This window comes from Armigeres subalbatus, chromosome 3 (genome assembly GCF_024139115.2).
Source record: "Armigeres subalbatus isolate Guangzhou_Male chromosome 3, GZ_Asu_2, whole genome shotgun sequence".
NCBI classification, from domain to species: domain Eukaryota; kingdom Metazoa; phylum Arthropoda; class Insecta; order Diptera; family Culicidae; genus Armigeres; species Armigeres subalbatus.
Genome location: NC_085141.1, coordinates 72,699,476 through 72,727,384, shown reverse-complemented (window position 1 = coordinate 72,727,384; position 27,909 = coordinate 72,699,476). Strand labels below are relative to the sequence as shown.

Here is a 27,909-nt window from a genome sequence, read left to right as displayed (position 1 = left end):
TATGAAGATGCTCGAGTTACACGCATTTAGGCGTAAGTATGCTCTTCGTGCAGTTTCATAGTACTATGAAATTGTCCGAAAGTCAAAATTCGAACATAGGAAATTCGAGAAACTTTTTGCAGCACCATCTGTCGTCTACTAGTGTAAATTTTCTATCATAACATCAGATGGTGTAACTGTTTTGCCTTTCTTCTACATTATCGAGGTGTAAGCGTAAAGGCTACATTTATTACCTTTTAGCGCGAGACAGGCACCATCATCGCTAGGTGGATTAATCTGGGTTTTTTTAATTTCATTTTGCAAATATCGCTAAATAACTTTCAACGCGGGATCGCGAGTTTTTTGGCATTGCCTTCGCCTCACATGTTTGAGACAGATCAGTAGCTGAAGATCGTCCTCAATAATAATGGAGTTGAATTTAATTTCACATTTAGGAATTGCAATGCCTCTTGCTTCGACAATTAAATTTGTCAAAGATACGAGAGCATTATCAATATCACTTTTGGTATCTAGAGGAATATCAACCTCAAAATTTCTATCGATATACGCTTTATATAAATCCAAATCAGCTCTATGATTATTAAAAGTAGAGCTGATAGGATTATTAATGGTTTCTTGTGAGATTTTAAACGCCACAGGAAGGTAATCCGAGTCAAAGTCAGCAAGAGTTACCAATTGGCCACATAGCTGCCTTGAATCCTTTAAAACTAAATCAATTGTTGAAGGATTTCGACTGGAAAAAAACAAGTTGGTCCATTGGGATATTGAATAGTATATCCCGCAGAACAATCTTCAAAAAAAATTTTACCATTGAAATTGCTTTGAGCATTATTACATGAACGGTGTTTGGCTGTGGAGTCACCAATTATGAAAAAATTGGATTTGTTGCGAGTTAGAATTTGAAGATCAGCTCTCAACAAATTCCTTTTGCACTGGAAAGGCAATTAGGCAGCAATAAAATAGAATTGTCCAAAATTTATTTCAATAGAAACTCCCAAGGTTTAAAATGAAGAATTTAATTTATGTTTGATACGTCTATTAATGACAATGGCGACCCCACCACAGACGCTGCCAAGACGATCATTTCGGTAAATAAAATAACTTGGATCTCTTTTGCTGAAGCATCCACGTTTTAAATAAGTTTCAGTTATATCTAATGGCAATGTGCACATTATGAACTGTTAGGAAGTTGAATAATTATTTTTCCTTATCCTTCAAAGAACGGGCATTCCAATTAAAAATTAAAAATATTTGGATCCATTATAACGAAGTCCAATAACATTTTTTTAAGTAAATCTGATACCAACCTAAACAGCTTTTGGTATTTGCTTTGAACATTGCATCAATCATGTGATGCAATTTGTTCATTTAGAAAATCAAAATCGGAAGCAAACATGCTACCTGAATCGTCAGAGCGACAGTTTTTTTTTCGTTGAAGAATGGGTATGAAAATCATTCATCGTCGGTAAATTTTCAGAAACGAAATTTTACCTGCCTTCAGTGATGATTGCCTGATATGGATTAGATTGATATAAGAGATAAAAGAACAGATAACAATATCAAAAATTTGCACCAAAATATCATTTTAATGTCAAGGTAAGCTATGGATAAGAACAAACTAATGGCACATGATATTGATCACTTCTAACAAATAACATAACTTGAGCTCCTCATGATATTTCAGTGCAAATTATTGATATTGTCGTCTGATCTTTTATCTCTTATATCAATCATGTCCATATCTCATTTTGCTATCTTATCAACATTTGATATTATTGAGCTATTTTCGTCTACTCGGGTAGGTAGGCATGTTTGAAAAATTTGAATTCGAGGTACTGTTCGCTACCCGATGAGAGGTAGAAGCAAAATTTATTCGTTGATTGTAGTGGGTATGAAATGCTCTACCTACAAATTATTGCGGATTTTGAGCGTTTGTAATATTATTAATATTTATGCTTTTTAATATGTTAGAATTTTTCTTCAAAAACGAGAAGATTTTCCATGGTAATTTCGATGATTTTTCCGTGAAATTTCCGACGACGTTTCCGTGTAAATTTTGAAGATTATGCTGTGGAAATTTTAGAGATTTTTAGTGAAAACACCTAAGAATTTCCCGTGCAAATTCAGAAAAAAAATCCTAGGTCTATGTCAAATATTTGGAATTGGTTTATTCGGTATGTGCATGTGATATTTATCTGAATTTCCCCGAATAATGCTTCAGAATTTCAATAAGAATCTTTTTTAAAATTTCCGCTAAAATTCTTCTAAATTAAAAAAAAAATCCCATATTTGCAAGGAAAATTCTTCTGAATTTCCATGCGGAATTCGTCTGAATTCTTTGAATATCTTTTAAATTTGATCACTTTTGTATTATCGTATGACATTTTAAAACCGGCATTTTTATAAAATGTAACGATGGTATCGATCTTTTGTTTATGATACAAGCCACCTTAGAACTTTTCTTTGTCTTTATTAGCGAGACTTTCAGCCCTGAGCTGGCTCGTCTCCCGCTTAGAGCTAAAAGTATCGATAATAAATATCTTTATAATAAAAATCTTTTATACGATTATCGCATTTAATGGAATATCGATAATATGAAATATCGGAACGTCCCATATTGGAAACACATCAATGTATGAAATGAAATATTGTTTCAACACATGTACTATACCAATAACGAAATATATTTCAAATAAGTCAACAAACTCGTGGAAACCTTTCACGATCCATCAACATATCATTTCTCCAATCAACCTCGACCCCAATAAATCATCGAACCATACACCTTCTTGAGGTCGACGATTGAAGTTCCCAGAATGGGTACCCGTCCACTAGATTTGCGTCGAATTTCTCTGCCTAAACGGTTGCGCGACTAATGAGCACGTACTCGCAGTGTTCCGAGCATACTAAACAACGTTCCCACAATGGCTAGTCAATGTACGATTAGAGATTGTTACTCGTCAATGTGCTAGATTAACGCTGCAGTGGTTTTGAGGACAGTGATAGTGAAGTTTCTAGAGTTTTTATTATAGTTTCTAAAAGTCATTCTTACTCTATTTGTGTATTTAGAACGCGCCGCTGTACAAGAAATTCCGCACTTAGTTTATGTGTTGCAAATTTTTGACCAAGATTTTTTTAACATGTGTAACGCTGGCTCCGTACTTGTGGGCCATTCATAAAGTACGCCACGCGCTTAGGGGGGAGGGGGGGTTCCGAACAGCGTGACGACTCATACAAACATGTTAGAGGTTTAATACAAAAAGTGTGACGAAGGGGGGGGGGGGCGGGGTTGAAAATAGCCAAATTTTGCGTGACGTACTTTATGGATCTTCCCTTGGTGGCCTATGAACATGAATACCTACATCGCCTCCCACATTTCCTAGAAATAACACGCAACGTCAACACGTTCTTCAATTGCACACATTCTTTCCTCAATTCACACCATACCGCCATCAAGCGGTCGATCGGGGTCCCGCGAGTCTGTCCAACATTTTGGTTCAGGTTTCGAAAATCAATTATTTCCAATAACCACAGAGATGCCGTCGCCATGCATATTAGCTTCACTCATCGTGTAAATATGTGGTTGCCATTAGAGGTGTGGAATTAATTTCTCTCCCCAAAATCATTTCAAGCACTATTGGCTGTTAGCGCTATTGGGTTGTTAGTGTAATATCTTCACAAGCAAATGTATGAAACAGCAGTGATGCAAGGTGGGGTATCAGGGCATGTGACCCTTATTGTTGTTTCATTCCATGTATGCGACGCATCTTGTTATTCGTACTGAAACGCAATTAATTAATGTGATGAAAATGCTTCCAAGTTGAAATAATCTTTGATTTTTTACAAAAAAATGTTAAATTAGAGAAAGATAGAATTTAAATAAATATACTGTAATTATTCTCATATAGTACACCCAACCAGCGGATGGTAGATTTTAATACCGTTCTACATAAGAACCTTACAGAAACTTTATAAAATTTTGGCATATTCAATTGCATGAGATTTCAATTCAACCATTGTATTGAAATCTTACAATTTTGTGTAATTTAAATACAGTATCTGTACAGATTTGTATCCTTACAGATTTGTAAATGTCAAGCTTTTATACAATAATTGAAGATTTTCGTGCCCAATTGCACGTTTAATTGATGATTATTCTAATTTGTAGGTGCCACAGACTGACATACAAACAATCAGTAATCATCTCTTAGGTGATTTAATCTGGTTTATAAATTATGCATGGAAAGGCTATATCCCCCCTTTCTCTGAATTGTATCCGTCCCTGTACACATTAGTCACCAACCTATCGTCAAACTCATCGTTGCCTGTTGAGAAACGTACGCTAATTCCACAACTCGCTTTTTGAAACCACTCAACATATCTCAGCAACACGGAAAGACAGTGGGATATGGAAGAGACTTATTCCAAATTCTTCGTTGCGCCATCAATTTTATCGTTGCTGCGTCCACCTGAAACCGTAAGGGTCTAACCATGAATGAGAGGGATGATTCACTTTTAAACGATTGTTAATACTCTATTACTTAGGAACGGTGCGATGATCAGCGAGACCCACATTCGATACTCGCCTGTCACTGATGGTGGTGGTGGCATGGGGTACTTGGCCCGTGGGATTGCTTGAGCTTCTCCTTGATTGAGAAGAAGAAATGACGATAGGGTTGAGGTGGTAGTAGGTATCTCCTCTTGCTTTTTCCCACAGCTAGAAGAAGCGTACAAAGAGCTTGTAAACAATGAGCTGTATTTATGTTTCTCTAATAAATAAATAAAAGCACAGTATCACTGAGAACGTCCAAGACACATCTACTGGGCTGTACAACTGAGATGGGGAGACCCCTGCTTCATCTCACTTATGAAAATTCTCCAGTATGTATTTTCTGCTCCAAAGTTTTTCTCGCTCATTGAGTTGTGATTTGATAGAGTTGAGATTTTCAAGACCTGCATCGCCGAAGTTTGTCTCTTGTTTGGTTATGAACAGAGAGGGAGAAGAGAGCAATCGCTTTGAAACAGGCCCCCAATGAAATGCATCTAACCCAAATCTCACAAGTTTTATGTTACACAGTTTGGTCATTGATATGCGGTAATGATTTCTGCCATTGATTCTATCGTCATTTGGTAGTTTCCTCTCAAACAGTGTATTTTCGAATATTTGATTAAGAATTTCTGTTTACTTAAAATTCATTTCATCTCACTGTTGTGTCAAATCTCAGATCCATAATTTGACGTATGATGTATGTGTATCTGACTTTTTTAGTAAAAAAAACGGATTTGAGAAGAAATGTGAATGACACTTCTAAAAAAATCCTAGACCAACATTTAAAAAGGGCATAACAACCACAATTTATATGGTGACGAAGAATCAAATGTTGGTCTAGAAATGATAATTACAAATAATTTAAATCTTAAGGGTGCCAACATTGCATGGGCTCTTTTTTTTTTCGAGAAAAAACCCGTTTTCCTTGTCAAGTTTTGAGTATGTTTGAAACTTATTGATTTTTTTTTCGAGTTGTTTGAGCAAATTTTTTGTATCGCACTTTTTGAGAAAACTCTGTATTCCAAGAGTCCACCGAAAGTTGTTGGTTTCGGTTGAATGGTAACCAGAAAAAGTGTGAGAGAGCATGAAAGCACTTCTGCGGAATTTGCGATTGCTGGCCCGTGTCGGTTGTGGATGGAACTTAGTCATTTAACTTGGTCGAGTCGCACCACACCGTGAGCAGACGCTATTGCGATTGCAATCAAAGCCAATACTCCGTGTCGTGTGAATCAATTTCGCTGTGCCAAAAGGAAGTTGAGCGGGCCGCAATGTCTTGTTGTAGTTGAGCAAGTTCTGCTTGCGAAAGATAATGTTTTGCTGACAGAGGAAGGCAGTGCGGTTATGGCTAACAGCGAATGTAAGAGCCATGACGGGGCGGGAATGAATAGAAATAGTTACACAATGAGCGCAAGATCTGTATTCCTAATTCTGAATTGATTTCTCTGCATGATGGCGTCATCGATATCTAGTCTGAGCACGTCAGGCTCAGAAGATTCCATTCCTAAGTACATACATATTTTTTGCATTTTTATTTGTTTGTTGTGCCATCAAACTTGATTTTGGTCGAGATCTAGGGTTAAACTTAAAATTGACAGTTTGAAAATTATAAAATCACCCGGCCGGTGCTACCCAGTGCTACCCAGTAATTCCAATAAGACATCGATGAAAAATGATTCGATATCTATCAATAATTAAGTAATCTTGCTCTGCGAGCAGGGTTAAGGTTCCCCCAAACACACGCCCCCAAGCAGTCGCGATTCTATCGCTTGGCGACTGCGATTTTGTCGCCATTGGTATGGAAGGGTAAATGAAACACTGCCTGTAGCGACTAAGCGATAGAATCACGGCGACTAGGCGAGCCTTTATTCGATAATTCAAGCTCTATCTTGTAAAAGGGCGAATGTCGCAAGAGAGGATTCTCTTCGTCGACTTCCCCTCTTTTAAATAAAAGTGACAAGCAGTGGATTTCATCGCGGTTTATCACCTCAGAATGCAAGTTTTCATTGTTTTCTTTCGTTCTGAGGGGAAAAACCGCTACGAAATCATCTGCTTGTCACTTTATTTTAAAAGAGGGGAAGTCGGCGAAGAGAATTCTCTCTTGCTACATTCGCCCTTATTCCAGATAGAGCTTGAATTCAATTGGATTCTCTTCGTCGACTTTCCCTCTTTTAAATAAATGTGACAAGCAGAGGATTTCTTCAAGGTTTATCACCACATAATGCTACTTCTTACTGTTTTATATTGTTCTGAGATGATAAACCGCAAAGAAATCCGCTGCTTGTCACTTTTATTTAAAATAGGGGAAGTCGGTGAAGAGAATCCTCTCTTGCGTCATCCGCCCTTATTGCAGATAGAGCTTGTATTATTAAAATGTCACTTTTAAGTTCAAAATCACATTAATCCACCTAGCACGAACGACTATGCCATCGAACCGTCCTTAAAATATGATCTACGCAACGCACATCACTCGATCAATTGTGCCCTCTTGTACTAATCACCTCAGTTTGTCTCGAAATCCGTTTTCGTATAACTCCAATGAATGGACGACTATTTCAGCTCGTCTTTTGTGCTTGTACGAAAGGTACCGTTTTGATTCAAGTCACCTCATATCCCGAACACTTTTTTATGAATATAGAGTATCGGCAGGTATTCACGGCAGGCTTTTGCACACTCCTCTGAAGCCGCAATTGCATCTTTAAGTTCAATTCCAACTAGCTGCATCGTAATTTCTCGGTTACATAATGTTCGTATCTTTTGTTTTTAAGCCTGTTGCTGGAATTGTTCCCTGCCGGAAATACCATTCGTAACTCTATATATGAGGGGCCCTCTTTAGCCGTGCGGTAAGACGCGCGGCTACAAAGCAAGACCATGTTGAGGGTGGCTGGGTTCGATTCCCGGTGCCGGTCTTAAGAATTTTCGATTTGGAAATTGTCTCGACTTCCCTGGGCATAAAAGTATCAAAGTGTTAGCCTCATGATATACGAATGCTAAAATGGTAACTTGGCTTAGAAACCTCGCAGTCAATAACTGTGGAAGTGCTTAATGAACATTAAGCTGCGAGGCGGCTCTGTCCCAGTGTGGGGGATGTAATGCTAATAAGAAGAAGAAGAAGAATCCTATATATGAGGCTTTTTCAATGATGATTTTGTGATGAGTAGTGACATATAACTAAGAAGAAGAAGAAGAAGAATCCTATATATGAGGCTTTTTCAATGATGATTTTGTGATGAGTAGTGACATATAACTAAAATCAAAACGGTAATGGCTCAGAGTACCTTTTCTTGAATAATTTCGTTGGATTCATAGAATAGATCCCAAGTTTTTTTTTGTAATGGCTAGGGGAGGGCTGATTTTGCCTTCTCGAACACTAAGTGTATGTAAAGTCTATATGTTCGCCCCAAAGATGAACTTTTTAGAGGAAGAATTAGACTTACAGTGTTATAAATTTATCGACTCAGTTTAACGAATTGAGATGATGTCTGTGCGTGCGTGTTTGTATGTATGTGTGTGCGCAAAAACAAAAGAATAATATTTCTTATGGAACTGTTGTTTCTATCATTTTTGTTTCGTTAATTATGGTAAACCGTAGGTTCCTGATTGGTAAAGAGTAAGAGCAATGAGCATCCTGAGGAAGTGAAGTAAGGAAGTTAGTTTTGCAAAAAACGGATGCAAAGTTTTTAAATATTTTTTTCGTTCCATACAAATTGTATGGAAGTTCAAAAAATAACTGATTTTCTGTGAATTTTCACATTTTTGCCTTTCTCGTATACAAAGTATACGTAAAGGCTATATGTTCGCTCCGATTCCCGGTGCCGGTCTTAAGAATTTTCGATTTGGAAATTGTCTCGACTTCCCTGGGCATAAAAGTATCAAAGTGTTAGCCTCATGATATACGAATGCTAAAATGGTAACTTGGCTTAGAAACCTCGCAGTCAATAACTGTGGAAGTGCTTAATGAACATTAAGCTGCGAGGCGGCTCTGTCCCAGTGTGGGGGATGTAATGCCAATAAGAAGAAGAAGAAGAATCCTATATATGAGGCTTTTTCAATGATGATTTTGTGATGAGTAGTGACATATAACTAAAATCAAAACGGTAATGGCTCAGAGTACCTTTTCTTGAATAATTTCGTTGGATTCATAGAATAGATCCCAAGTTTTTTTTGTAATAGCTAGGGGAGGGCTGATTTTGCCTTCTCGAACACTAAGTGTATGTAAAGTCTATAAGTTCGCCCCAAAGATGAACTTTTTAGAGGAAGAAATTAGAATTAGACTTACAGTGTTATAAATTTATCGACTCAGTTTAACGAATTGAGATGATGTCTGTGCGTGCGTGTTTGTATGTATGTGTGTGCGCAAAAACAAAAGAATAATATTTCTTATGGAACTGTTGTTTCTATCATTTTTGTTTTGTTAATTATGGTAAACCGTAGGTTCCTGATTGGTAAAGAGTAAGAGCAATTAGCATCCTGAGGAAGTGAAGTAAGGAAGTTAGTTTTAAAATTTAGTTAGTTTTAAAATTTAGTTTAAAATAAAGTTTTTAAATATTTTTTTCGTTCCATACAAATTGTATGGAAGTTCAAAAAATAACTGATTTTCTGTGAATTTTCACATTTTTGCCTTTCTCGTATACAAAGTATACGTAAAGGCTATATGTTCGCTCCAAAAACGAACTTTTTATAGGCACTTATCCTTAACCGATTGGCTCGCAACAAGTTGCATTCGACGCGGAATATTGTCCCATTGTTTCGTATTGAAAATTGGCCTAATCGGACTATGGGCTTTGGAGTTATGACCAAAATATATTTTTTTACAAGAAAAAATCTCGTTCACTTTTTAGGTACTTATTCTTAGCTGATTTACTCGCAACAAGTTTCATTCGACGCAGAATCTTGTCCCATTGTTTCGTATTAAAAATTGGACAAAACGGACTATGAATTTCGAAGTTATCGCCAAAATTCATTTTTGTACATAAGAAACACATACACATGCTCACTCATTTTTCAGGCACTTATCTTTAATTTGCTCGCAACAAGTTGCATTCGACGCAGAACCCTGTCCCATTGTTTCCTATTGAAAATTAGCCTGATTGGACTATGGGCTCAGAAGTTATGGCCAAAATACTTTTTTTCATTCCAAAAGTGCGTAGAAATTACTCACTCGAAAAAAAAACGGGAAAGGTACCATCACCGCTAGGTGGATTAATCTGGGTTTTTACAAGTACGTACTAACTATATTATCATATTGCCGCAAAGCTCTAAAACTGAAGCATTTTTCGCTAATTATGAACCTAAATTTAGGCAAAATGTCACTGCGCGCCTGTTTATCGATTTCAAGACGGCATACGAGAGTATAGACAGGTAGATCTATAGAAAATCATGCACGAGAATTGATTTCCCGGTAACCTTACGTGACTGATAAAAGCAACAATCGATAGTGTGCAAAATTGTGTGAAGATTTCAAGCAACCATGACCTGCAAGTTGTCTGAGGGGATGTGATGGGGTTTGAATTTTCATAAAAATAACCGCAGGGTCCATGAGCGAATTATGTGACCCCTGATTCTATTGCGTTTTTGAAGCTATTCAGTAAATGTACTTCATGTATCAGGCATTCGAGACAACGTGTGGCTGAATAAAGTATTCAATTTTAAAAGTTGAATTAAGTAACCTTGTATTTTTTATGCTCTCCGCAACCCTTTCGTTTTCAAATAAGTTCCACTTATCTAGAGGTGGGAATTGGGAGCAGTAATGCCAACAATCCTTTATCACAATCAGGTCCTCTTCAAATGCAAAAAGCCATTGTGTGCGGCCTACCATGAAGCTTACGGCCTCTTCCGGGTTCTTCACTGTATATTATCTTAGCTCAACACACTCTTCCGGCATGCGGACAACGTGTTGAGCCTACCGTAGTCTGCCGTGTTGTAGAAGCTTAACAATATATATCCCTGCATACACCTGGTATAACATGTGATTCATGCGACGCCGCCAGATGCCATTCTCTGGTTCATAATAGGAAATTACTTCCCTATAGTCGACACTTCATTTGATTTTCATGTTCCGTTTCGGGATGTTTTTCTTCCCCATTGTGGACCCCCAAAAAATATTCCTATAATGGACACTCTCGTGTTTATTTTTTTACAAAATTGTAAACAATCATCTATTTTTACTTTCCTTATCATTTCCAATGCATGTAATCATGTCATTAGAATGTAACGTAGGTTCTCCCGATGGAATTTCATAGAAAAATGTTAATGCTCAAATAATGCAAATAGGGCTAAAGGGTCCACTACACCCAGTTCTTTTTTGACACGGGTGGGTTTTAGTCGATTAAATCCTTTAGCGTTAATGAAACTATGAGTTAACCCCATGAAAAAAATCACAAGCTGTGAAAAATCAGGTTAACCAGGAAATTGAAGAATACCAACCGTGTAAAAAAAATATTGGGTGTATTGGACATTGTACATTGACTTTTGGCTCTAGTTGAAGGTCGGGGTCAGATTTATGTGGGTAATTGTTTAAATAATCACTTTTACAGTAATTTATTAGTTTACAAAATTTAAATATATACCCACTGACTGATACTCAATCGAAAATTTTCAGTTTTCAGTCGAATATGAATATATCACGAAGTGAGGCTGACAAAGAAGGCCGATGGGCTTCACCAAACACATTCGATTATTTTAAGCTCTGCTAAGCAGACCACCACCTTATGTGTTTTCGTTTATTCATATATGTTTGACCTCATTTATTTAACCAGAGTTTAAAATCTGAGCATTTCAATATTTCAAACCAATGGTGCAAATATTTTCATCTTTTGATCTTCGGAGCAGTGATCTTTCCACTGAGTACATAAACAATGAACGATGTTCGTCGTGGAGAAAACTCGTTCACTGCGTTTGTTGCAGCAACAGCTTCACAACGTGAACCAAACTCGAATTGTGATGGCTATGAGGATCATTGTTTTAGAGCATTCTTTTGTTGGGTAGAATAACTATGCACTATGGAATTAGAATTGAACTCTCAATATTCGACATTTTACAATATTCGTCCAACGCAGATTGAAATAATCTCAATAGTAGTGCTTTCTGCGAAGCATCACATTTTATGCAATCTAATGTCAGCTTCATAAGTAATTTATTTTGCCCACATATTTTGTTCATGTCATTGATGGAATTCTGTAGAAATTGTTTCGTTTTGTTTGTCCTTTTGAATTTATGATTGTATGAGTCATGCAATAGCTAACTTTATCGACTGTTTACAACGTGCACACTTATTTTTTTTCGCCGAGATCTCAGTATTTTGTTTTGTTTATTTTCCTGAGGTGGGCACAGCCGAGTTTCTGCAAATTTGATTTTTGCCGAGAGCTCAGTAAAAGTGACGTTTCGCTTGCTGAGATATGGAAAATACGTTGCTGAGAATCAGTAATAAACGGTATTTTTTGCCGAAGTTCAGTTTTTAAATTTACTGAGGAACGGAAAATTATATAATTAGAAAATAATTTTGAATGGACACCTCGCACAATGCCAGTTGGTATAAAAGAACGCTCAATCCATTGCAAAACTTACACTCCACTGTGAAAATTTTATTCTCCACGTAATAATATACAGACTGAGGACCTGGCCTGGTTGGCTGGCACTGACTAGGAGAACGGAGAAAGATGACGGAGTCCGCCGTCGTCAGTTAGCTAGCGAAATATATGCATGGGAAAATACTTTAATGAACGAGTTAGAGGTGCAATCTGTGAAGTGATTGATTTTCAAACTTCGTCTTCTCGCTCCGCTAGAGAGCTCGTGCAGCCCCGGGACATTTTCAAACCCGTCGCCGTTGTCATAATATTCCGTGCGAGCGTGTCTCCACTTCACGACGTATTTGGGTGCTTTTTGAATAATTTCACTAAGCATCCATAAACCGAAAGTGCCATCCGACAAGATCTTTTCCCATGGCTCTAAGCGCAGCCGCAATCCAGTATAATCGCTCAGTTCGACTTCCAGGAACCAATATGAAATTTACCAGCCGCGTCAACTTGGGTAACGATCTTTACCACGATCGTGCAATTTCGAACAATATCAAATCGATCTCGGTCGTTTGGGATCTGTTTTGTGTCAAACAGCCAGATCCTCATCCGCATGATCCCGTCTGATTGTGTGCGAATGTATATGACTCAACTTTTGACGTAGTCATTTCCAGCCGCTGCACCACGACGATACGAGTTGTAGATCTAGGGAGAGGTCTCTCTCGTCCGATAATTGATGGCAAGTCGCGATATTTGCAGCTTGGACGCAGTTCATTCGAACTTGTTCCACCAGACGATAGATACACTCGGCAGGGAGAGTGAGACTACCTGATCAAAGACTACCCCGTAAAACAGCCCCCGACGGACGATCCGACCCGACCAATGATTATGTAAGATGATTAGTTTGTGTACATGAGCGAAGAGTTTGGTTCCCACGCGCTCGAAACTTGGATCACTTGGTGGTTGCAATCTGTGTGCCGCCGAGATTGAACTAAGGCTAAGGTACGGTAAGAGGTGTGTAGGTAGAGTACCAACCGTGAAGTTGTTTTTATTTATTCCGCACCGCGATCTGCTACTGCGCCTCACTGTGGTACGATGGCTACCCTTTATCTGATGACTGACTGGTGTTATTTTCGCCCGCTCACTCGTTTTTATTGGTGAAATTGGTTTTCATTACCTGTCAATTAAACGAACGTCGTGCTGAAGGTCTTTGTTTTAAGCTACGTGTGGATGGGCCGCTCGTATGAATATGGATTTGTGCGAGTTCGCCTCTGTTCATATATGCAATGCTTGCCGGAAGGTACACGGTGAGATGTTTCTTCAATCTTGCGGAAAAAATATACAAAAATAGTTATAATTGGTTACAAAACACAAGAACGTTGAATTTTATATTTTGTAATATTTCAATATGTGCACTAGATTGTGCTAAACATATTTCTACATTAAAAAAAAATTAGTCAGCTTTAATGCTGGATCTAATTAGGTACATATTTGAGAGTTTCGTTGATTATATTAAAATAATCACAAAATGCTTTCATATGCAAAGAATGGTCAGTCCAAATTTTAAAACATTTGGTCACAACAAAATAAAATGCTGGAGGTCCACTTAAACAATTATATGCACTCAATCTTGATGCTGTCACGTGTCACATTGATACACTATGTCTTGACTAATAGTAAAATTTTCAGCCCGGAGATTTTCTTCCGACAGGACAAGAAATTGAACGTACCACCCTTGCTTGGTAATATTTAAATTTTACATTTGGTTTGGTTTGAATTTTTTCTCTCCAAATTTAAGAGTTGTAATGTATACGAAGCGAAATAATATTGCAAATATTATTATCATAGGTTTGAGTAACCTTTAAAATTTTGTTGTTTACGAATGCTAATTTTTGCCATTCGAATTGTGCGAATGAAAGTCTGTGCGACGAAGACGGTGAGATATCTTCAACTGATAAATTGACTCTGAAACAGCGGAGGCACTGGTGAGGCGAGAGTGATTGAGCTACAAATGATTCTTTAATTGGTCTTGATTTGATTTATAGCGTTTCGTGCAAACATTGTAGTATCTACTCGTGGGTAGTGAATTGTGCATGCATGTGGGATCAACTGAATCTGTCAAAATTTGACAGAAGGTGCTGCCATTGCTGCTCGATAATTGCTGTCGAAACTATATGTGGGATGATCGAGATTATATTGCGTTTGAGGGAACATTAATATTTTATGTTCAAAGCGCTCGTGAAAAAACTATTATTAAAAACCCAGATCAATCCACCTAGCGTTGATGGTGCCTTTCTCGCGCATTCAAAAAATAAGAAAAACACATAAGAGTGGTCGAAATAGCACTTTAGGGGGATAGATTTTACTTTTTCCATCAATTCATATGCGTTTGCGGCCATTTGAATGCATTGCTGCAAACTTTGAAAAAAAAATTTTTTTTCGTTTTTGAATTTTTTTTTGTTCCCAAGAAAAACAATGTTTTTTTAATCACTTTGGAACGAAATGACCGATCGGGCCAATTTTCAATAGGAAACAACTAGACCGCAATCCGCGTCGACTGCAACTTGTTCCGAACAAATCGTATAATTCTAAGTACCAAAAAGTGTGTCTCACATTGTGTACACACACACACACACACACACACACACACACACACACACACACACACACACACACACACACACACACACACACACACACACACACACACACAATTCTTAATGTAATATCGAACAAAAAAAATGACTCCATGGTTTTCAAGGCTTTGGTCAATTTTGATAAAATCAAATATTTTTTTAAATTAACTCGATTGCTTGCGCGGGAGACTTATTCTAGACATGAAATTGTGAAACCGTCTAAGACGAATTAAGTACTGTCCATTTAATTCCACCAGTTAATTTTCGTTATCTTTGCAGATACGTATTTCGACCACAACTGTGCGGTCGTCTTCAGTGTCTTGTACTTGACTCGACTCGACGTAACTTTTTATGAAATTGTGGTTTTTTAATCTTATCAACCAATTTTTTCCAAACAAAAATAGCCCAAATATCATTACAAATTAATAGCCAAATATCATTACTAATTATCTAAGATTGAAACTTGCTCATCATTCGACCCATTAACTACCTATTAACATACCGCAAACTATATTTTCCGGAACCCTAGAGTGAATCCGTGTATAGTTAGATTTCCCAACCTTTAGCTGCCGGCACCGTCGGAACTGGAAAGAAATCGTGAGAATCCAAAAAACTCGTCATCGTAACTGTATTTCAGTGCTAAATTGCTTCCCCGAGTCATCTTCAGAGCAGGGCTGAGCGTACTGCTCAGCAATTGCAGCAGCACCGTGCACGAGTTCACTTATTACCTATCGGTGGTGGCTGGCCTGGCGCTGCAATGCAAACCGTACCTACATTAGGCACACCACCAATGAATTTATTGATGCTTGCAAAGGGAAATCGAGCGAAGAAGCTCCCATGACCTTTGGCGTTCAGCGAAGATCACTGGAACTGGGACTGAGCTCAGAAAGGACTTGGAATCAGATGGCGTTTGAAGTCCGTTAGTCGAAAGTGAGTCAAATAGTTTACAATGAATTTTCTTTTACATCACAATGTTTTTTGCCTCTCTCGTTCAAAAAAGCTTTTTTAACCGCAGTTCATTTAGGCGTCATTCAATAAAGTTGAACGCTCGTCTTAGGGTGGCTCAAATTAGTATGGGAAAAACTTTGTTCAATTTTTTTGATGGGCCGCTCTCTTATCCGGTTCTATTTGATGCCCTGATGCTCTGGACAAAATTTCAGCCAAATCGGTCAACGTTTAAGCGGTGCTAAACTCGTTGGAAGTTTATATGGAAAAATGTATGCAGAAACATCCAAAAACAGTAAATTGCAGCTGTACTACACAACTTACCATGAAGAATTTGGAGAATTTAATACAGAATGTTATGCAGAAAACCGCGAGAAGATTCGAGTTTGCCCGGCTAAGTTATTAGCATTTATCTGCAGTGGGGTTTGAGCAAATTTCGTTTCTTTTACCTTTGAAAAGAAATAAATTCACCCCTAGAACACTCCAGTAAAATGCTAGTATCTTTGCGTAATAAACTCTAATCTTCTCGCGGTTTTCAGCATAACATTCTGTATTTTATTTTACAACAACTGAATGAGTATCATGGTTCTTGATCGTAAATTGTGCCGTCCAACTGCAAATTACTGTTTTTGGATGTTTCTGCATACATTTTCCATATAAACTTCTAACGAGTTTAGCACTTCCCAAACGTTGACCGATTTGGCTGAAATTTCGTCCAGAGCATCAGGGCATCAAATAGAATCGAATAAGAGGACGGCCCATCAAAAAATTTGAAAAAGTGTTTTTTGAGCCACCCTACTCGTCCTATTAAAATCCAAATTTTATAACAAAAGTGGTGTTACTAAGCTCAAACAGGAAAATCAGCCAAGACTATCGCGTTTGAAATTTAATAACTAAAAATTGCTAAACAATTTCTCATTGTTATTTAAAACATAAGTTTTGACTTTTTCCAGCTTGATGGTGGGGTATTATTGATTCTAGGGCTTTGAAAAGCATTCACACAAAGATGTTTACTTGTTTTGGAATTTTACCCCATTAAATTTCACGAACCACGTTCACAATTCACGTTTTTTTTTGTGACAATCTCTGAACCATATAAGTACTCCCGCTATTGGTGTATGTATTTACGTTCATCTTGGTTACTCATCAGAAATCCCTTTGTATATGCTTAACTTTATTTAGGGGAAACGACGGGTTTGGCTGGTTTTGTTCTATTATTGTCAGGGGGTTTTCTATAACTAATTATGCTCAAATTTGGCCTAAGCATTTTTTGGATATCAAAGAATATTGTGGCCAAATTTATTGAAATTTGGTCCAAAAAAACCCTGACAATAATAGAACAAAACCTACCGTAATTTCCCCTACAAGTTAGAACTTATTATCATGGAATCGGATATCGACAGGTATTTCCGGCAGGCTGTTGCGCTTCGACACGCCCCTCTAAAGCCGAAATTGCATATTTAGGTTCAATTCCATAGGGCTGCGAAATGGTGAATTGACATCCGGGAAGGGGCGCCTAACATAGCTCTGGTCCTCACAAGTTCCAATACTCACGCTTCCACGGGTCTTCCGATGACAATTGACCGCCAGCTAAGGGTTGCGTACTTAGCTGGTAGTGCAGCCTGGGCACTGTTGTCCTTCTGACATCAGCTAGAGTGGTAGGGTGCGTCCAGTGGGGTCTGCCTAGGATGTGGTGGGGTTCGACAGTGGGCTCTGTTGAACTTCTATAAAAAGCTGCATGTGTCCCCAAGCAGGCCCTATCAAAGCGACCGTGTGCCGCTCAAAGCGCACTAGCCTAGTCCTGGTGTTGGGTGGGACTTTAAACAAATTTGACCCGACTGACCGAGCGTCTGTTCACCAAGGAGGTGCGGCTCCAACAGCGTCTGTTCTGGCATCCAGCGGCTGAGTATGAAATGCTATTCCCCGGAAGCTATACCTAAGATGGCAGCCCCATCCCGGTGGATAGGGAACCTTGGGCCAACAATCTACTGTTTCCGTAACATCAATTTGTTCGAGAATCCGATAATGAAAGAATACGGACTGATTTTACGGCGACGACTCTTAGCGCGAAACAACGGACACGAATAGGAACATGGAACGTTTTAACCCTAGCCCAGGGTAAATTGGCACAACTTGCCAATGAGGCACGCCGGATGAAGCTTGAGATCCTGGGACTGAGTGAAGTCCGTTGGCCAAACTTTGGAGAACACAGAACGCCGTCGGGACAAGTTCTGCTATACTCTGGTTTACGAGGTGAACACGCTCACCGGCATCGCGGAGTTGGCTTCCTACTAAGCGCTCAGGCACACTCTGCGCTTATGAAGTGGGAACCTATAAGTGAAAGGATAATCGTTGCCAGATTTAGAACACGGGTCCGGAACCTTACTATAATCCAATGTTATGCGCCAGCCGATCTGCAAGACAAAGAGAACTTCTACAGTCAACTCAATGCCGTCGTAGATAGAATTCCGAAGGGTGATATCAAGATCTGTTTGGGCGACTTCAATGCGAAGATCGGATCCGACAACTCGAACCATGAGCGCATTATGGGACGCCGTGGTCTCGGAGAGATGAGCGAAAACGGAGAGCTGTTCGCAGAATTTTGTGGTAATAACGACATGGTGATCGGGGGATCGCTCTTCCCTCATCGACCGGTTCACAAGGTCACGTGGGTCTCCCGTGACGGCTTTACAAAAAATCAAATCGACCACATCTGCATCAGCCGAAAACTGGAAACGGAGCCTTCTTGATGTACGGAATAAACGTAGTGCCGATATCGCGTCTGATCATCACCTCCTCATCGGCGAAATACGCCTGCGCATTGCGCGGATTCGTCGGCAGGAGGAAAGAGTTGGACGACGATTCAACACACGCCGACTGGAAGATGCCACGGTGAAACGGTCCTTCGTTGAAGAACTGGAGACGCGTGCTGCAGATATTCCGGAAGGTGGCAGCGTGGAAGACCAATGGACCGCCATCAAGAATGCCTTCATCATCACCAGCGATAATAATCTGGGCGAACTACGCACCCAGAGAAAACAATGGATCACCGATGAGACCTGGAGAAAGATAGAGGAGCGAAGAGAAGCCAAAGCCGCGATAGAGCGATCGAAAACCAGAGGAGCCAAAGTCTTAGCCCGTCAACGATACGCGGCTCTTGAGAAGGAAGTAAAACGCTCATGTCGACGGGACAAGCGAACGTGGGCAGACTCTCTGGCCGACGAAGGAGAGAGAGCCGCCGCAACCGGGGACATTCGCCTCCTCTACGATATCTCACGACGCTTAAGCGGGGCGAAGATGAATGCACCGATGCCTGTGAAAGACGCAAATGATCAGTTATTGACCGACCCAACTGACCAGCTGAAACGCTGGTTCGAGCACTTCGAACAACTTTTTCAAGTACCAGCCAGGCCATCACCACCTCGGCATGATCTGCCTAGGATCCGACGTATAACACGCGTCAATACCGAAGCTCCATCACTGCTAGAGATTCAAACAGCCATCCAAAGCATGAAATCGAATAAATCCCCAGGGGTCGACCGCATATCAGCCGAGATGCTCAAAGCTGACCCCATGACATCCGCTCAACTACTGCATCGTTTATTTCGTAATATCTGGGACACCGCAACTTTCCCGGTCGACTGGATGCAAGGTATCTTAGTGAAGGTGCCCAAAAAGGGTGACCTGACTGTATGCGATAACTGGCGAGGCATTATGTTGCTGTGTACCGTTCTCAAAGTTCTGTGCAAAATTATCCTAGCGATGCGATGCGACTCTCCGGCGGCAGCAAGCCGGATTCCGTGCCGAAAGATCCTGTGTGGACCATATTGTCACGCTCCGCATAATTCTGGAGCAGGTCAACGAATTCCAAGAGTCCCTTTACTTGGTATTCATTGACTACGAAAAAGCTTTCGACCGCCTCAATCACGAGAATATGTGGGGCGCCCTGAGACGCAAGGGAGTTCCTGAGAAAATCATCGGCCTCATCGAGGCACAGTACGAGGCCTTCTCGTGTAGAGTGCTGCACAATGGGGTCTTGTCCGACCCTATCCGGGTCGTAGCTGGTGTGAGGCAAGGATGTATTCTATCACCGTTACTGTTCCTCATCGTAATCGACGAGATTTTGGTAGATGCGATTGACCGTGGACCAAACCGCGGGCTGTTATGGCAGCCTATAACCATGGAGCTCCTAAATGACTTCGAATTGGCGGATGATGTTGCATTCCTCGCGCAACGGTGCTCTGATATGCAGAGTAAGCTCAACGATCTTGCCGAGCGCTCCTCTTCGGCAGATTTAGTCATCAACGTCAACAAAACCAAATCGTTGGATGTAAACACGGTGACTCCTTCCAGTTTCACAGTAGCCGGGCAATCAGTGGAGAATGTTGAAAGCTTCCAATATCTTGGTAGCCAAATGCCGTCATACGGAGGTAATAATCGACATAGATCGACATAGGCGCACGGATCAAGAAAGCAAGGACTGCCTTTGTGAGTTTAAGAAATATCTGGAAAAACAGGCAGATAAGTGAACGCACCAAAATACGAATTTTCAACTCTAACGTGAAATCTGTGCTGTTAGCCGCTAGCGAAACATGGTGTGTATCAGTGGAGAACACTCAACGGCTGCAGGTGTTCATTAACAGATGCCTGCGGTATATAATTCGGGCCTGGTGGCCTCACAACTGGATCTCAAACAACGAGCTCCATCGTCGTTGTCACCAGAGGCCGATAGCAACAGAAATTCGGGATCGGAAGTGGGGCTGGGTCGGCCACACTCTACGTAGGGGCGGAAACGAAATCTGTAAACAAGCATTAGACTGGAACCCAGCGGGACATCGCAGCAGAGGCAGACCCAGAGGCTCATGGCGGCGAAGCCTTAATAAAGAAATAAATGAAGTCGGCCGAAATCTAACCTGGCAACAGGCTAAAGTGATAGCCGGGCAACGCTCAGGATGGAGATCTTTCAAGTTGGCCCTTTGCACCACCGGAGGTGTACAGGATCCATGAGTAAGTAAGTAAGTCCATTAATCTATTTTAGATCAATAACAGAGGTTGCTCAAATAGTCATCGTTCAGGCCTGATCCAAATAGCTTTTATGAAAAGTCCACCCTTATAATTTATTATTTAACTTTAATAATTTATTATTTAAATTTATCACCTAAATGTATGAAAATTATCTAGTGGAAGCAATCCAAACTGAATCGAAAGACCTAAATGGGCCACAGTTCAACAAACAATCATCAACAAATTTCAACTTGCAACCAAAAACTTAATATTTTAAGGCTTATTTCAAGAAAACGTCGAATACTACGATTGAAAGTGCCACAAACAAGATTCTGTAGCTAAAGTTTAAAAACCATTCCATGAACTTCCATTTGATGATGGGCTCATAAAGACATTGGCACTTAGGTGGTCAAATTATTGAGCATGTTGAGAGAATGATAGTGGATAAAAGCATAATATGGTCTACCGCATGTAAGAAGGTGACGTTGGTAAAACGTTACTCCATACTACACAATCATGACGCTCTCCTAGAAAATTTAAAGTAATTTGATAAAAATAGACAGAATCAAGAGGATCACATCAATCAGACGGTTTCAAAATAATTCTTCAAAACTTTTCAACAATCTTTGTATTATCTACAGAAGACAAAGACAATGCTTCGTTCAATTATATTTGCAACCGTGAGATATTTGTTGTGAACTTTTCAAACTGCGACTATTTGCATATTTACTCTACAAGCGAAATTGTAGTCATGTTAACAGTTGGTTATGTTTATCTCTAGACATTGCCTACTTATATTTTGTTTAAACCAAAAACATTAAAAACCGGCAATGTTTCAGTATTACATTCGCTGCTTTGATTTTTTGTAGATTTATTAGAGTGATTTTGTATAAAATAAGTTCATCACTAAACATTCCTTTTGATGTTTACAAAACAATTTTATCAGTAAATATTCTGGTTGATGTTTGAGAATTTTGTCCAGAAATTATTCAGTGAGATACACTGGATTCTGTTTTCAAACGATTTACATTTTCTCAATTTTTAATTCATCCTAAATGTTTAACGGATAATAATAACCATGTGATTTTTCTTTGAATTATTTTGAAATTTTGAACATGATGCAAAGACTTTAATGGCCCTTTGCACGATCAAAATTACCACAAAAAAAATCGTTTAAAAACAGTATTCTGTGTACTTTGGAATGTCTTCTGAAAATAATTATAATTATTTCTTTCTCAAAATTTTCCAAATTACTTCAAAACTCTCCCTGAAAAATAAAAAAAATGTTCAGTAGTTTTTTTTTTTCAAAAAACTTTATAGATTGTATGGTAAAATTAGAATGTATTTGTGAAGGGATTCATACAAAAAATATGCCAAGGAATCTTCAAACATTTAATTGAACTTCCTGTAAAAAAAAACAATGCTGTAATTCCAAAACGATTGATCAGCTTTGGAAGTTTTGGCAAATAACTAAAACTCGATAAAATAAATGGAATAGATGTAGCTCACCCTAGCATTTGAGGCTAGTTATGCCACTTCTTCTCCGAAGGACCTGAGCATATTCAAACCAAAATATTTAAAGTATCGCTGTGGTTATAATGTTTTCCTGGACTTATTGTAAGTGCTGAATGGATTTGTGTGAGATTGTAGGAATTGAATTCTTGAATATCTGTAAGATTGCAAGCAGTAAATGATGATTATCAGAAATCCATACACCCCACAGAAAGTGAATAAGCATTCTTATTCGTAAGTATGCTTCAGAGACAGTTTTTTTGGCGTTTCCGATAATGCCCGCAAATCAGTAAGGATTTTTTTACGGAATTTATAGGATTTCTAGAAGCTCCCACGATTGTTTGTAAAGAGTTCCAAAGTCTGGTCAATAGATAAGATAGGTACAAGATTTCACATAAATTTCCAGAAAGAATATGAAATTTCAACGATTTGAAAAAGTAGCCGTGGAGGTCTATTGCGATTCTAAAGAAACCGTGAGAATTCTCGAAGGTTGATGAGGGCACCAGAAAGTTTATAACATTATTTGGAGCCAATTTTGGAGAGATGTGTGTAATGCTGAATTATAATAACCTTTCGGGAGCTCTGCGCATTTACTAGAATCTTTGTAAACGACCAGAATTACCTACAATTTATTACAAAAGCCTAATGTTCTGCTTCTACAAGTGAATAGGCTTCTAATAACTCAGGAACTCGTTTGGTCTTCAAGGATTTAAACATGCAGGGATTTTCATATGCTTAAGAATTTGAAAAAAAAATCATACCTGGAATTTTTCGAGAAATTACTGGAAAGTCAGGGAATTTTATTTTCAAATTTGAGTCGACACCCTGCTTTGAAATTGAATTCCAACGCGATTCACCTTAAGTCGAGTCAACTGACAAGCGACAAGTAAAGACAGTTGACTCACTAAGAAGCTGTAAATAATTTTCTTATTGATAGCAAGGGGAATAAGGGGATATAGACATGGGCGCCCTCCTTATCCTAGCGGTAAGATGCGCGGCTATAAAGCAAGACCATGCTGAGGGTGGCTGGGTTCGATTTCCGGTGCCGGTCTAGGCAATTTTCTGGTTAGAATTCGTCTCGACTTCCCTGGGCATAAAAGTATCATCGTGTTGGCCTCATGATATACGAATGCAAAAATGGTAACTTGGCTTAGAAACCTCATAGTTAATAACTGTGGAAGTGCTGAATGAACACTAAGCAGCGCGAGGCGGCAATGTCCCAGTGGAGGATGTAATGCCAAAAAGAAGAATAAAAAGAAGACATGGGTGAACGTACTCGTGGCGACTCGAGGTTTAATTTTACATTTTTCTAGGACGGACGGAGTTGGAATTAGAGTTAAGGTACTTTAGCTGCTCATCCGGATATTTTGCGACATGAAAAGTGTTTGCAATAAGAAATTCCGATGCAATTGATGTTTCTAAATTTTATAATAGATTAATAATGATAGTAGGGTATTAGTTCCATTATTAATGACATGCTCCTAACATCAATTCGTAAAACAGACAATTTTGAGTTGATTTGAGTCGTTTTTTGTTGTTATCTGGCGTGCACACTGCTGAAAAAAACACAAAAATGATAAACAAAACAATTTGCGCTCCAATTCTTTGTTTTCGAATGTTATGGATTTGGATACATGGTATGAAATCAAGAAGCAGTTCCTTTATAAGATAAACTGAACAATTGTAATATCATACATTATCGATTTATACATACTTTTTAATCGTAATCAACCTTTTCCCTTGGGGTTGAATCAGCGAACTTCATCCTGTACACATTTTAATGGATGTGAATATGCTTCTTCTTCTTCTTCTTCTTCAATGGCTCTACATTCTAACTGGAACTTGGCCTGCTTTTCAACTTAGTATTATATTAGCATTTCATTACCCAGACAACCAGAATGCATGCATAATAGAATTGTTTTTCTGTTATGCGATGCCTATGCGCACAAATTTCATCGCTTACCAATCGCGAAAACACTTTTTACGTACAAAAGTGGAGGCGATATAAGTGTATTTCTTATCCGACGTTGCACGGAAGTGTATGCGATGTGCACGATTTTTATGCGAGTTTGTTCGTTATGCATTGCGATGTAGTTTGTGATAACAAACTCTGTTTGACAGATAATCCGATTTCATGTGAGTTTGATTGCAGGAATATGCGATGTCAACAAATGAAGCTGGAATAAACTCGTAAAATAGCCTACTGTGCGGGAAAATTTATAAATAAACTGATGAGCTTTGCACAACAATGCGAATCTGATGAAACTTGGATCGGTAAACGATTTTGATCGAGCATTCTTATGCGATGTGTGGTTGTCTGGGTAGTTATTAATTGAAAGCTTTTCTATGCCCGCCATTGCACAAGTATGTATCTTGTGTGGCAAGTACAATGGATACACTATGCCCAGGGAATCGATAATGTTTCCAACCCGATAACATCCTAGACCGGACCGAGAATCGAACTCGCCATCTCCGGATTGGCAATCCTACGCCTTTGCTCGCAAGACTACTGGAGATGTGAATATGCATTCTTACTGAAAGGCAAATTTGGAAAATAAATTTCAAAACGTGAAGCATATCTATAATCTATATCTGTTGTACTCTGTGAATATATTGGATTTGATTCACTTTTTCTTCTTCTTCTTCTTCCGCTAAGGCTTTACATTTCAACTAGAGCTGGACCTGCTTTTCAACCTGCTTTCAGCGATTCAAATATGACGTCCACTACTTTTTGAGATTTCTTTTGTATACCTAGTATATGTAGTGTCACAACATCTTAGAGCCCCTCCCCCCCTGAAACCTGTGACATCATTGTTGAACGACCCCTTAGTATTCTACTAGCTTTTCCTCAGTGAACGCTTTCTATGCCCGCCATTGCATGAGTATGTATCTTGTGTGGCAAGTACAATGGATTCACACTGCCCAGGGAGGGAGTCGAGAATGTTTCCCATCAGAAAACATCCTAGACCGGACCGAGAATCGAACTCGCAATCTCCGGATTGGCAATCCTTCTGCCTTTGCTTACAAAGCTAACTGGAGTATTTGATTCACTTAAGCTTGAATTAACTACGATGTATTAATACAGGTCACAATATAATGGGCTTCACCTTCAATTATCACAGCACTATTTTTATGAATAACAAATTACAAGCGCAAATCATGTGGTTTTACTTGATAAGGTTACTGAAGGTAACGGTTGGAGTAGAGGATCAACGATGGGGGTAGGGCTAGTTGGAACATGGAACCTTACATGATCCCCCGATGTTCACACGACATTTTGAACTTGTTCGTTTAGGTATTTTCTCTTTGGACTGTGTGATGCGCGGAATACAAGCTGGGAAGTACTCTCTCCAGCGGGAACCTCTTTTTTTTCTCATGACAAAGTGATACGATGGTTTGCTTGCCGCTGTCGAGGGGGGTTTATGATGGGCTCTTCCAAAGCCAACCGCGCGCGATCTATATGGGGAATCTTTCTGCGTTCGCGCACCTACGGTCTCTTGTCGTCTAATGTTGTTTTCGTCTTTCTTTTTTGGGATGCACTTCTCCGGTAGGACCGATCCTAGGGATGGGATACAGGAAGGAGGAAGGACGAAACGGTGGAAACCGAGCAGATGGAAGCATGAGTGAGCATATGCAACCAGCCGGCCACAGCTTGCGCTCTTGGGTATCTACTTTTGTACATAAGCGTCGTTTTCGTCGTCATTGGGAAAGAGCAAGGGAGATAGATGAACCGGGTGAAGCATAATGCTACGGTTCGAGTCGAAATACGCAAGAGAGTTGTGTTTCGATCATCAGTTCTGAGCAAGCCGTCCAACGGTAAAGACCTACTATTCTTTCCGTCTCTCCGACTAGTTGGGTTGTGAGGGAATTTAGTTTATAAGTTGCAAATAGTTGTATCCTGCGACACGCAGTTTATCAAGGACTTTGTGCACGATCGTAGAAGAAAGTGATTGTGCTCCGGAAGTTGTTTATCAGTTCGTGAGCTTATCATCGAGAGCAAGTGAATGTGCATTTAGTGATTAGAGTACTGACTGTGGGAACATCAGTATACGCGAAACTATTTATCGTCATAAAGGAATACATGGAATAACAAGAAGCCCCAAAGAGTACACAGAAATCGTGAAGGAAGAGTTAAAAGAAAGTCGTGGAAAAACAAAACGCAAGACGAACGATCGATTGATCGTGTGTGCGAACGTGCGCGAGCCCTCTCTCCCCCGCGAGTTTTGCCCCAAAGGAGTTTCTGTGGGAACCTTGCAGGAAAAGAAACTGTTATGTGTGATTAATTCAGTCGCGGAACGCGAACAGTGTGTGTGAGATATAGTGCCTGAAGCGCCCAGTTCTTCCTCTCGGACACTAACTAGGCCCCCATATCTTTGGCCCCTATGGGTGTATTGAACGTCGTGATCGGTTCCGGTGCCGGTGCAGCAGTCGAGTGCCAGCCGAGTTGCAAGAAGACCAACGACAACATCTTCTCGCCCATCAAGAACAAGATGAAAGTCCTGAAGAAGATCAAAAAACGGATGGGACTAGGTTAGTAGCTTTGATTTACTGGTAGCTCATGCATTGCATCGCTGCAACGGCAGCTGCAATTTTTGTGGCTTGCGCCTCTTATGTCAACGGTGTGTAACGAACTTTTCTTCCCCTCTATCGTGCTGCCGGTTCTAGTTCGTTAACTGTCTGGCTATGTTGGTTGGTTTTCCAAGGGGCGGGCGAGGTACGCGGCGAAAGGGCCGTCATTCATACTTATCGGAGCGAGTAGTTCCCCCTTTGATGGGTGTTCGCTCGGTTGTAACATTATTGCGCGCTTGAGCGTTGTATGCTTTTTCCCGTTGGATTCGGTTGCCACCATTACCTTTACCCAGCATGTTTGAAGGTAAAAGGGGTATACTACATTTTTACGAATAATTGTCCTATGTTACTGCAAATGAACAAAATGATAGTATTGATGAAAAACCATAGATAAGCCTGATATCTATGCATATCATTATTAAAGACATGCAGAAATTTGAAAAATTCTCAATTGATTCTTAATGTTTTAAGCAATCATTGAACAATTATGCGTAGCATGGCCGAGTAGCTGACGTGCGAAGACAATTTCAACTAGAAAATGGGATTTTAGCACAAATAACTTGACTAGATGAAATACATTTTAAAGTGTCTATGAACTATAATTCATTAACTGCAAAACTTTGTTTCTTTCAACTTTCAATTAGTTTTTAGTCATTTATCAGAAATACAATCTAAAGAATACAAACTATCTATGTCATTCTTCCAACTGTTTTTTTTTTTTTGCATCCTGCTTTGTTTCTGGGCCGGACGTTAAACGCTTCCAAGCGCACGTTAGTCCGAGATAAATAAAAAAACCTTTGGCTCGGCGAGACTTGATTCCGGTCCCGGATGACGACACCGCCATTCCTGGTTGTTTGTAAAGTGGACGACGAGGTCGTCGCCATCCTCCAGCTCCAGTCTCGGTCCTAATCGCCGCCATTCAGCTCAATTCATTCGACGACTTACGATCATTGGAGTTTCTCAACCATGCTTCCTTCCTCACTTCAGCGCCCTCTCAAGCTCAAGGAATATCTCCATCAAAATTCCTCCCAGCGTCGCCACCGTCACTGAACTCTGCTGAATAATAATAATATCAAATAATTAATTCGCTCATGCGATGTGATATAAAATTGTTTTCTTCAACTTGTCGCTCTTCGCTTTCTGCTCCGGTTCAGCTCAGCTCAGTTTGTTTCCCGGTATGTGC

General features: G+C 39.6%; 1 protein-coding gene across 2 annotated transcripts in view; it reads left to right on the top strand.

The window, feature by feature from the left end:
* The window catches only part of LOC134226407 (protein neuralized-like), a 99,726-nt gene that overhangs the window by 66,863 nt on the left and 4,954 nt on the right, over positions 1-27,909 (top strand). The window contains exon 1 of one of the 2 annotated variants that reach the window (XM_062707168.1): positions 25,938-26,687. The exons of the other annotated variant lie outside the window; for it this stretch is intronic. Coding sequence (XP_062563152.1) covers positions 26,540-26,687 — 148 coding nt within the window. The 5' untranslated portion in view covers positions 25,938-26,539. Of the gene's footprint in view, positions 1-25,937; positions 26,688-27,909 lie in introns of those variants that run through there. 2 annotated transcript variants of the gene reach the window in all.